The sequence below is a fragment of the Dipteris shenzhenensis genome, chromosome 27 (assembly GCF_047967505.1).
Source record: "Dipteris shenzhenensis isolate YYH24624 ecotype China chromosome 27, Dip_SZ_1.0, whole genome shotgun sequence".
Lineage (NCBI taxonomy): Eukaryota > Viridiplantae > Streptophyta > Polypodiopsida > Gleicheniales > Dipteridaceae > Dipteris > Dipteris shenzhenensis.
In genome coordinates, this window is record NC_141622.1 from 9,919,536 (window position 1) to 9,932,222 (window position 12,687).

General features: G+C 43.3%; 1 protein-coding gene across 4 annotated transcripts in view; it reads left to right on the plus strand.

Moving 5' to 3' along the window:
- Positions 1 to 11,058, plus strand: part of LOC147883842 (tropomyosin) — a 32,751-nt gene extending 21,693 nt beyond the window's left edge. For 2 of the 4 annotated variants that reach the window (XM_087398754.1, XM_087398753.1), the window contains 2 exons: positions 10,784 to 10,915; positions 10,998 to 11,058. In XM_087398754.1, the coding sequence (XP_087254880.1) occupies positions 10,784 to 10,915; positions 10,998 to 11,017 (152 nt within the window). In that variant the 3' untranslated portion in view covers positions 11,018 to 11,058. Of the gene's footprint in view, positions 1 to 10,783; positions 10,916 to 10,997 lie in introns of those variants that run through there. The other 2 variants (XM_087398755.1, XR_015543676.1) reach the window with 2 other exon arrangements.
- The last annotated feature ends 1,629 nt before the right edge of the window (positions 11,059 to 12,687 follow it).

Consider the following 12,687-nt stretch of genomic DNA (forward strand, 5'->3'; position numbering starts at 1 on the left):
GGAGTTTATGGTTTCCAACCTTCTGAGTAACTATCATGAGATTGAAATTGCACTAGGGTTGTATCTTTAGAGGATGAGTTTGGGCATGTACTGGATAAAGATGTGCAATAAATGAATTACCAAGATAGGATATGTGTTTTTGTTAATAGAAGTAACTATATATATATATCTAGATGAATTTTTTGAAATTCCAAGTTCTTTAAATTAGGATGCTTGCCAAAAGAATGTGTATGTTTTTCGTACCCCCATTGAAGGGGAGTGTCCCACAAGTTGAGACGTCAAATGCCAGACCCCCTTTGATGTTGGATGCGGGGAGCAATGGAATGGCGATGGAATGCAAGGGAGCAAACAACAAGCTGAGGAAATGAGAGTACTTGCAAATGGATAATAAGTACAAGAGGTGGCCAATATAGGCCCCGAAGTCCACCACAGGGGTTGACCAAAGAAGTCAACCTAAGGGTTGACGGATCCTACAAGGCACATGTGTGCTAACAAACTCCCTCCATGGTATGAAGAAGTATCTTGGAAACGTCTTAGGTATACCTAGGAACTGGATCATGGTTGCGCATGTTCGTCCAAGATGCAAATAGTAACCTATGATAGGACAGGGAGGTCAACGTCACGTAATAATTGGTGCCAAGTGTAAGGCATGATAAAAAGCCTCAAACTTGGGTTGGGGTAGAGCCTCCGTGAAGAGATGTGCTCAGTTGTCCTCCGCAGGAATGTAGGACAATTGTATATCTCCAGTTGACATTTGCTCTCAAACATAGTGATAGTGGATCAATCTGCTTTTGTACGCGCATGAAACATTGGATTATGCGCAATAGCCAAATCACTCTAGCTGTCAGTGTAGATGGTAGTAGAAGATGGCTGGCTAATGTCAAGATTTGCAAGAAACTTGTGGAGCCAGACACACTCTACTGTAGCTGTGAAGGCTTCCTTGTACTCAGCTTCACAATTGGTAGTAGCAACTATAGGTTGCTTCTTCCTGAACGATGAAATGCATGAAGATCTAAGCATGAAACAATTGCCACTGTGAGAAACTCTCGTGTTGTAACAACCTTTCCAATCATTGTCCGTGAAAACATGCAAAACTAGTGAAGACTCATCACCATAGAACAGTCCCAAATGTTACGTGCCTTAAAAGTAACGGAAGACCTGCTTCACGGCTTGCCAATGCTAAGTGTTGGGCTTGTGCATGTACCTGCTTAACTGGGAAATGGCATACTGTGGATCAGGCCGGGTATGGCATAAGTAAATAGGCAGCCTACAGCCTGTTGATAAAGGGTGGCATCAAATGGGGCACTCCCATCCTCTGAAGAGAAATAAAAGCCAAGCTCCAATAGTGTAAAAACCGGCTTGCAATCCTCTCACTAGAAGCGGTGTAAGAGCTGTTCAATGTACTTAGATTGGCTCATCATAATACCCCCCTCAACACAAGCAAAGTGGATCTCCAAGTAGTAGTGCAACCTGCCCATATCTGTCATTGCAAATGATTTCTGCAAATCAGCCTTGAAATCTGCAATTTTTTGCATATTGGGCCCAGTGATAAGCATGCCATCCACATAAAGAATTAAAATCAGAAACTTTGATTGACTCTTCTGGACATAAGAGTAGCCTCTGTAGGGCTGTTTGTAAATCCAAGGCATGTCAAATGTGCATGTATCTTGGCCATAGTTACCAGCCGAAACGGAAACGGAAGAAACGGAGTTTTCGGCCCCCGCCAAAACAGAAACGGAAGAAACAGCAATATGATACAATTTACGTATAAAAATTTATTTTTTATACATAATATAATTATCAATAGAGTGCAAATCATACATAATACAATTATCTATACTTGAAGCTTCAAGCATCAATGCATCATTCATGCCTCTATGATTCTAAATTCTTGAATGATGCTTCAATAATCTGAAATCAACATGTATCATGACTAACAAGTTTGGCATTACAAGAATCTGAAATTTAGAAGTTTGAAGTACTTTAAACTTAGCAGTGAGCACACAAGTTGAAACTTGAAACTTGAAACTTGAAAGCATCCAATGTCCAGACTCCATAGATGATCATGATTCATGATCCACAAACTTCATGATCATGAGTCATGAGTCATGAGTCATGCAAGACTCAAAATAAAAGCACCCATGGATAATATAAAAAAAAGCAGCTGCCACTTGGCACCAAGGTCCAAAGTATACTCGGTAGTAAGTATTGTATCTACTATCAAAAAAAAAGAAATAACATAGTCTAGGAATCAAGATGCATCATGTTGCAGCCTGCATCTGAAGTGTCATGACTAGGAGTAGGCTAGCACTGTAGTCTGTACAGTCGTAGTCAAGTGACAAGGACCAAGGCACATCACTACTGATCATCTGTATCATCCATGGACTCCTCGTCATCGTCATCCTCTGCCTCCTCAAATGAGCTTGAGGCATTTGTGTCACTGTCTGAAGAAGAATCATCAACATCAGGATCAGGACCATCGGGTGCAACTGAAGTACTAGCACCATCTCCAGATGAAGAGGATGGAGAGAGAAGGATGGAGGTCTGAGGAAAACAGGATGGAGTGTCCAAGAGCAAAGGATGGAGAGATCTTAGAGAAGGTGAAGAGAGCAGCAAGGATGCACAGAAGGAGTGGAATGGGCGAGAGGCGGCAAAAAAAAGGAGCCAGGCGGCGAAATCGCGATTTTGGGGGTCTAGGGCAAAAACAGGTTTTACGAAACGGCGTTTCTTCAAGAACTTGAAGAAACGCCGTTTTCGTTTCGCCGTTTCCGTTTCCGTTTCCAGCCACGAAACGGCCGTTTCGTGCAACTATGATCTTGGCATAGCATGCTCAGGGTGCCTACTTCAATCCATAAAGGGCCTTTTTCAGCCAGCAAACTTGCTTTTCAGAACCTTGAATCTCAAAGCTGAAGGTTGGGTGAAGTTAATCCCCATGAAAAAAAGCGGTCTTGATGTCCATTTGATGGACCCCCCCAATGTCTGTGGGATGCGAGAGCAATGACGCACCGAATGGTCTGAGAAAACATGCGTGCCTCAGGATCGATGGAGCGCTCTAAGGTGGATGGAACCTATGTGGAAACATGATGAAGAGATCATGACATGTACCTCAAGTCAATTAGGTTCCAAGGTAGATTAGCTTGGACTCATAAACAGAATCTTGAGTGAATGTGCATTCTTCTCTTGTGCTCAACAATACATGATAGGCCTCTTATATAGAGAGTGCCCTTTGAATATTCAACACTTGTGGGATCCTCTCATCCACATCTCTCCTTGTGGATATCCTCAATCCACATCTTCACATCATGTAGTCCACATCCTAGGGTGGCTACTTTGATTCTTTCCTATACCATACCTTAGCCTTTAATCTATGTGCTTATGGCACCACAACTCTCAACACCTCCCCTTGGTGCCATGATCCTTTGGCTACTGCAAGGTGGTCAGATGTGAGTTACATTCCATCACCTCCCCTTAGCGCATGCATTGCTACTTAAGGTGGTCAAGTGTGGTTTTTACATGTCAATACCTCCCCTAGGTGCTTTCATAGCTACTCTCAGGTGGTCAGGTTTGATTTACAAACATGTGGGCTAAAGGTGGCAAGGTTGTTGTTTCTCAATACATGTTGTTCCTGTCATTCTGCTCATGGCTTGATGATGACTCCACGTAGTTGACTTGCTGGTTCTTCAATCTGTAATCTTCTTCTTTGTGTAGCTTCATGCATGATGCTTTGTTCTTCCATGTGCCTTGATGCTTTATGTGTGGATGCCATGCTTTGTGCTATGGTCATCTCATGCACTTGTGCTTTTGGTATGCTTTTTGCATTCATGCGTCGTTTTTCTATTTGTTGCAAAGGTCTTACCATGAGCTTTGTTTTACTTCAATGGCAGTGTCTAATTGCTAACAATGATTCTGATCTGATAGGCGTGTAGAGCTCAAAAAGGCGATCACTTTTCCTTTTTGGAGTGTGTCCAAATTCTTCCTGGATTGGAAGTTACGGCTTGTGGAAGTTTTTGTGAAGAAGAGGGCCTTTGATGATGTGGCACAGGGATTCACATGCTGAATTCCATACTGTGCTTAGCAAGGGACTCTGTGCTTAGGTGGCACTATGGTGACTGTGCATGCTTATGTGGCAATTAACCAACCCTAACTCTAACCATGGTGGGTTAAGTTAACCAGACTATCATTAAGTTTTATCTGCCATGTGGCAAAACTTTGACCAAACATCATTAAACTAAACCTATAATTAACCACGGTTTGGTACTGTCACGTGGCTATTTGAGAACCTTAGAAAGAAGGAAGGTGATGAATTGGTCGTCGCCGCACCGCGTAGGCTGGAGCTGAGTCGCTGGTGTGGAGTCAATGAAGTAGGCCGGTGATAAGATGTTTCTGTGGTCACGATCGTTGAAGACTGGCTGGAGTTGGCTCGTTGGAGAGGCATTCATGCAGGCTCGTTGAGGGGCTGCGAGCCATGGGCATCACTGCTGAAGAAGCTTTCGTTCAGTCGAGGCAGTGGGTTGGCTTGCATTTGCACATCCCCAAACTCTGCTGCCATGGTATAGTCTAAGTTGCCTTCTGCGAATTGCAATCTGTCAACACCCGGTGAAGGAGGTGCTGGCGTTAAAAGAAGTCAGAGTGGAGGATGCTATCGGCATCGATCTTGTCCCTTCCCCACCGCTTCCTTTGATCCAACAGCAGCACCCTACCTGTTAAAAGCACATATGTAAATCCCGTCACGAGAGATAGAAGTCCGTGAAGCTGCAGGAAGGAGGTGGTTAGTCACAAGTGCTGGAAGGAGGCCGGCTGTGAGGCAGCTTGCATGGGCGTGGAAGTTGACGGCCTGGCGCTCCTGCTGGTCGAGTTGTGTGTCTGCTAGTGGATGGTTTGCTGATGCTAGTAGATAGGCTGCACCACTGCTAAGCGTCTGGCTATTGGATATGGCGGGTGCTAAAGCCAGTAGCCAGAGCTGCGTAGGGAGCTGCAGAGTCAGTTAACTTGGCAGAAGTCGAGGCTGTAGTCATTGATAGAGTGCCTTGGTTGTCCATGTGCTATGGAGCATCGCTTGGAGGTTTGAAGAGGATGCCGAAGGAATGAGTCACCCATTAAGCCTTAGAGCCTTTGCTTGGTGGAGGCTGTAGGCTTTAGTTTGATGTAGAGGCTAGAGGGCTCGTGGAAGCCGCTTCATTGAGTAGCCTTGCATGAGCAGTTGTAGTTTTGAAAGACACAAAAGCAAAACTTCTCACACTACACCTCCCAAAACTCTGAAAAATCTCATTCTCACATCTCTCAAGAAATGAAGAAGAAGATACTCTCTCTCTCCCTAAGAAAAAGAAGAAGAACTCCTCACAAATCTTTCAATCACAAAGAGAACATACATCTCTCACTCTAAAACTAAAACTATCCTAGGAGAATTTATGACTTCCTAAGGCGTGCATATAACTAATTTAAGATACTATACCTAAGCTCTGATACCATGAGAAAACATGCGTGCCTCGGGATCGATGGAGCGCTCTAAGGTGGATGGAACCTATGTGGAAACATGATGAAGAGAATGCTCATGACATGTACCTCAAGTCAATTAGGTTCCAAGATAGATTAGCTTGGACTCATAAACAGAATCTTGAGTGAATGTGCATTCTTCTCTTGTGCTCAACAATACATGATAGGCCTCTTATATAGAGAGTGCCCTTTGAATAGTCAACACTTGTGGGATCCTCTCATCCACATCTCTCCTTGTGGATATCCTCAATCCACATCTTCACATCATGTAGTCCACATCCTAGGGTGGCTACTTTGATTCTTTCCTATACCATACCTTAGCCTTTAATCTATGTGCTTATGGCACCACAACTCTCCACATGGTCGTAATGCATGAAGTGGGAGCAAAGGTCCCCTCAAAGTCAATGCCATGCATATCCTTTCACAACAAGGCGGGCTTTGTAGTGGTCAACACTGCCATCAGCTTTCCGCTTACCTCGTCAACCCATTTTGTGGCTGTGACACGCTTGCCGGAAGGCAAGTCGCACAACTCCAAGTGCCATTTGAATGAATCGAATTATGGCATCGATCCATTCTCTGCTATCAAATGCATCCTTATGACAAAGGCGTTCCTCCTTGCGGGCTATAGCAATCAAAGAAACATGAAGCAAATTGGCATCAATTTATTTTTTACGACCTTTGGTGCGGGCAGCCAAGGGCTCAGCTTGCTTGCTGTCCCATAGAGTATCCAAGAGGTACCTTGGAATTCGTTTCTTCCGTCTAATGACAGCCCGCGTTCCTCTGTAATTGCTTGTTCAATAGCATGATCATCATGTGGCTGCAAACCAGGCTGAACATGGGCAACAGGAGGAGGCTGTGAGCTGCTAGAAGCATTTAGAGCCAGATTCTGCAAAGCATCTTATGAAGCAGTGAAGGGCAGTATGGCATCAAATACATCAAAGGCTTCAACAGCTGGCTGTTTTTTGCAGTCCAGCCAAGGTAAAGCAACATTCTCAACAAAAACATAATCTTTGCTAATGATAACCTTTCCTATGCTAGGCTCATACAACTGATATCCTTTGCTCTATGAGCTGTAGCCAATGAAAATGCATTTGATGGCCTTATCCTCGAGCTTATGCCTCAGCTGAGATGGAACATGTGCATATCCCAATGACCCAAATATTCCTCGTGTGGGAAATCACGGGCTTCCAGCCAGTCCATGCTTCATAGGGAGTAATGGTCTTCAATGCCTGTGTGGGTACTCTGTTGAGTACATAGTTGGAACACAAAATGGCATCCAACCAGAATTTATTTGGCAAAGACTTGCCCTTAGCATGCACCTGCCCATTTGCATTTCTGTTCTATTTTTATGCTCTGCAAGCCCATTCTGTTGCGGAGTGTATGGCACTGTGCACTGATGAATTATACCCCGGGCTGCTTAAAAATCAGAAAATTCATGGGACATATACTAATCCCCCCTCTCAGTGTGGCAAGTCCAGAGTTTGTTCCCACTTTCATTCTCAGCCATGGCAAGAAAATGCTTGAAACAAGAGAAGACATCTGACTTGGCCTTCATGCCATAAATCCGAGGGAATCCAGTGAAGTCATCCACAAAAGTGGAGAAGTATAAGTCACTCCCAAGTGATGCTGTCCGCATTGCCTGCATACATCACTATGCATGAGATGCAACTTCCTGGATGCACCAACGAGCTTATGCATTTTACCGAATAAGCAGCCCTCACAAACATGTTTGGTAGGTGAATGCATGGGTGGGACGTCTACCACCGTATCCTTTAAATGCATTTTCACCAGACTTTTGTACTTTGGATGCCCCAATCCCCCCCGGAGGATTGAAAGAGAGATTTGCAGGAAGTGATGTGCTTAGATGCACCATTGTTAAAATACCAATCTGACTCAGAATCTGAAACAGATAAGGCTGAAGCATGCTTCTCCAGACGGTGTTGAGATGACACAACAAATCCCTACTCATCATAAGCCATGTTTGCTACTTCATGAGTGTGTTTAGGGGCAGCAAGAGCATTTGTCACAGCAAGACCTTTTTGCTGTTTTTTCTTTTCTGAAGCAATGCGCTTGTGACATTCTAACATGTCATGACCAGGCTTCCTGCAATAATTATAGTGCTTTGATTTTTTCTTCCCATCAAACAGGTCAGAAGTAGATGAAGTGCCCGAAGGTTTGGGCTTGCTGAAATTCTTGCCCCTTTACATTTGCCTTTGTGATTCTTAGCAAAAGCTTGATCTGCATGAATGGAGGCAGCCCAATTGAAGCGGCTTTGCTCCTCCTGCAGTAGTAGGGCAACAAGCTAGAGTGGCTGGGGTTACCCAAGGCCATTAGCCTCAATGTTGTAGCGAATCCCTGCAATGCGCTTGTGACATTCTAACATGTCATGACCAGGCTTCCTGCAATAATTATAGTGCTTGGATTTTTTCTTCCCATCAAACAGGTCAGAAGTAGATGAAGTGCCCGAAGGTTTGGGCTTGCTGAAATTCTTGCCCCTTTACATTTGCCTTTGTGATTCTTAGCAAAAGCTTGATCTGCATGAATGGAGGCAGCCCAATTGAAGCGGTTTTGCTCCTCCTGCAGTAGTAGGGCAACAAGCTAGAGTGGCTGGGGTTACCCATGGCCATTAGCCTCAATGTTGTAGCGAATCCCTGCTATGAGTCAGGGAGCCCATCAAGTGTCATAGACAGTACGACAGTACCCGTGAATCTGGCACAATCTCATCAATAGTGATGAGCTGCTCTCTAAAATCCTTAATCCTGTTGAGATAGGCGTCCATGATGTCCCCTTCGTTCATCTTAACATTATCCAGCTGTGTGCCTCGTTTTGCCAATCTGATAAAGATCAGCCAAAGTATCCCATGCATCCTTGGCTGTCTTGCAAGACAGAATGTGAGGTTAAACCTCCCTGTTGTTATTCATAGCAATTGCTGCATGTGCCTATGCATCTCTTTGATCCTAACGAATCTGTTTGGGTATTGAAGGGTTTGTTTGCAGGCACTGTGAGAGTAGTGGTAGATGATTCATAAGTGGCAAAAGTGTCTGCAGATTCCTGTGGTGCAGAGATAGGTCTAGTCCCTGATCCATTGACAATATCCAAAAAGTTCTGGTATACCAGCAAGTGGTGCACCAAGTATGACCACATGGGGTAGTTTGTACCATCAAGCTTGTCTTCATGGGCAAGCATTCCAAGAGACTGATGGTGAGCCATTGCAAAAGTGAATCCCCAAAAGAAAATGACCTGCAAATGTCAAAGCCTAAAGGCTATCACTGCAAAGAGCTGGCTACTAAGTATCTGAATGCTAGCTGCAAATGTCAAATAAAAATTGACAGCAATCTCTGTCAAAGGTGGCTGTTCAAACATTGAGCAAAATGTACAATCTGTCCCCAAAATCTACTGCAAGAATCTGTCCAAGAAAACACTGGCCTGCAAAAGGTTGTCCTACAAAAGTGACCAGCCAAATACCTGAAAAAAACGTCCAAGGCAAATCTGAGTACAATGTGGCCACAAATAGTGGCTAGATGTCCTTGCAAAGCAATCCTGGGGCTCAAGAGCCAAATGGAGTGCACAAGAGGAAAAAGCCCCAAATTTTGAAGGCAAAGTACCCAAATCAAAGGGTAAATGCAAAGCAAACCAAATTTGGTTGTATCAAGCAAAAGTCACTGCAAATAACAGCAAATTTGGCATAAGCCCCAAATTTTTAGAGGGCAAATATGCCAAAAAGAGGGAAAATTGTATAAGCCCCAAAATAAGCTGTAATTTTGCAAATGTGACCAAATCTACTGCAATTTCTTGGCAATGTCATTGAAAACCCCTAAATTTCAGATCAAAGCAGCCAAATGTCACTGCAATGAGTGCAAATGTGACAAAATAACTTGCAAATTTGAAATATCCTGCAATCTGCCAGCTATAGATCCAAAATCCCAAATTTCAGAGGTGAAATGGAGTCTAAAGAGGACAAATACTGCAAAAGCCCCAAAATGTGACCAAAAGGACTGCAAAATCTGCAAGAAGCCTCCCTTTCCTTGCAGCTTTCCTTGCAGCTCCTGCAGCAGCGTTCCTACTTAAGCAGCTTCCCCTGCAAGCTCCTCCGCAAACTCCTACAGTAGCACTTCCCTGTATGCAATTCTGCTCGCGCTTGTTGATGCAACTTTCCCTTATGAAATGCTCCTCCCTTTCAATAACTATGCAGAGAATTTGTAGTAGATCTTTACATTGTTTTCTGCATATCTTTTGAAGTTCTATCAAGGAACTAGAAGCACACAGTTATGCTAAACCAGAATCTATTGGCTGAGTGTTACTGATGTGTGGAAACAGTGGTAATTGTGCAGGCATCTTCCCTCAGGATTGAAGTGCCGTTGGAGCTTGAGCACCCTAGCTATGCTATCTTTTGTGACACTGTTCATGTATATAGACTTACTGCTCAGCCTTGAGCTTCATTCTCATGTCTTGTACACGGTTCATGCTGTAGTGACTAGTCTGAGTCCTTCCCAGTTTCATCTCATGTTTGTAAGGGGTTGATAAGATCTACTTCAACACCTTGATCTGGCCAACCCAACCAACCTGGTCTAGGGCCAGAGGGCTGTTGATCTGGCCAACCCAACCAACCTGTTCTAGGTCAGTTGACCTGACCCTGGTCAAGATCCCAAACCAGTCCAGAATGGGCTTGTAACTGGCCTCTAACTGCCCTCAAACTGTGGCCTCTAACCAGGGCTATACCAGCCTAAACCAGGCCTTGTGACTCAGCCTCTAACCCTGGCAATGTGCCCTGGCTAGACCCCGTTGTAACCTTCAGAAATACATGACAATGCTACACGGGCAGGCACAACCACATAGAAGCCAGGAGATGATTAACTTTAACAGTTCCAAGGGTCAGTAATTTGCTGATTGATAGGTAGTATACTGAGTTCTGTTTTGTTACTTCTATCAGAGTATGTTTATTTTGGAGCATTCTTTATATACGGTTTTGGCCGTTCTATCTGCTGTGCACTTCTCAGATCTATTCTTGTATTTCTTTATGCAATTGTGTACACACAGAGATCTATTTGGTAGTGTTGCGTGACCTCGGGGTAAGTCCTGTGTTGGCTATAGCAAACAGTTCTCCATTCTCTGAAAGATGTGTTCAGACTACTGTTCCACAGATTATGATTTTTTTGTTCCGACTGTGCAAGCTTAAAATTATCTAGCAAAAGGGATAAATTTAGTACCTATTGGTAGAAACCAGGTTGAAGTACTGAACACTTGTTTTTAATGCTTGGTTATGTCATATATTGCTTCATGTACTTTGCAGAGGTCTTCAAATTGCACATGGAGGAGTTGCGTGCCAAGCAAGAGGAGCTGCTTAAGAAGGATGCAGATATAAAAATGCTACAAGCAGTTATTCAGGAACTTCGTGGTGATAACTCTCATCAGGAAAAAGAAGGTTAGCCCACAACATCCATGCTTTATCTAGTGCTCAAATACCCAATATTGTTGCGAAAGCATACTAATATTCTGCTTCGTAGCTCTAGGTGATATGATTTGATTACACTTCACCATGCTCGCTTTCATCATGCCTGTTACACGACAAGTTGCCAACCATGCTGGATTGGTCTTTTACAATGTTTATGATGAGATGCACAAGCATAAAGTGAGTAGCAAGGAGAATTGCAGAAAAGCTGCCCCCTTCTTTAAAGAGTAAGGTGATGTAGTCAGACCTGTTATTTAGCATAATGATTGCACATATGGCCATTGTCTGTCTGTTTGACGGGCAAAGCTAGGAGGTGTGCTCTGCTACACGACACCCTCACTTCTCAACATTTTAAAACTCAAGTCGCTTGAAGTGAATATCAAGGCTGATGAATTCCCTCTTTTGTAATATGGTCGCATCTGATTGTTTGACCGATCTGAAAGGTGTGGCTATTGTCAGTGCGACCTGACCAAGTTGGCTATTTGAATGTAAGGCCACTAGGATGTTGCAGCTGACATTCTACAAGAGTTTAGAAAGGACTCCAGTGGGAAAACGGATTACTTAATTATTACAGAACCATATAGCAGCAAAACTGGGTTACATAATTCAAAAACCACCATACGGCAGCTTTCTCTGGTATTTTATTTTCTTATAAAGAATGAAGTGAATTTTTTGATTACTTTTGACACTCAAATATTTGCTTATTCATAAGAACATTTTGTTCCCTTGATGCCACTAAACTAATGTTCTACTGCTATTATAGATAAAATTAACGAGCTTGTATATAAAGCAGCAGTCCTAGTAAGCAGCAGTTGGTAACAGTTTAAGAGAGGTCATAGAGCAGTTACAACAGTGAAAAGGTTACAGGTTCGATATGCTTGATTCCTTATGATGCAGTAGAAACATACGATGTTGTGCAGGTGTTGCCCGACATGATGTTAGCGTTATACATTGTATAAATAACTGGAATTTTAGGAAGACAGATTCGTACATTTTTTAAAAACATAAAACGTGTCTGTGTCTTCATTCTGAAAGGTACTTTCTTGCCCTTGCATGTGAGTATGCGTGCCTGCATATGCATGCATGTTGAGGGGGATTCATTTGCACATTTGTGTGTGCATGCGTGCAATGGATGTACATGCACACATGCAATTATGGTAATGTGTGTATATGTGCATGCACGAGTAACCATTTGTGTATGCCCCTACATGTGCAATAATAGCGTCGGTATGCCATTCTAAGGCTCTTGATTTTTGATAGCCATTATGTGGTAGGATCTCTTTTTAATATATATGAATTCTGAAAGCCATGAAGTAGTGGGGGCAAGTAGTGCGAATGATCAGAATAACGAATGTTAGTGATTAGTTTGAATGTGTGTAGTATGATGTGTTATTGATAATATGGAATAAGAGGACATGGCCCATCGTTGAGGTGGCAAAGTTCCTCTTGTGACCACCTTGCCATGTGGATGGTGCATTAAGTTGGTGGTTGTTTATAGTCCATGCATATAATATACTATAAGAGGAAAGTCGGATGAATTGTTAAGCATGTTTGTGCCATCCCTCCACTCATTCGTATTTGTGCATTTTAATATTGTGGCAAAGGGCCCATTAACATGTGAGGCACCCACACCCAATCTTGAGATGGGAGTTTGGGCTTTGTTTTTTGTGGAAATTGGGGCTAAGGGTTGTTGCACCCGATAGAAGGTATTGGGTCGTTATGCTACCTTCATTTGGAAGATGGTC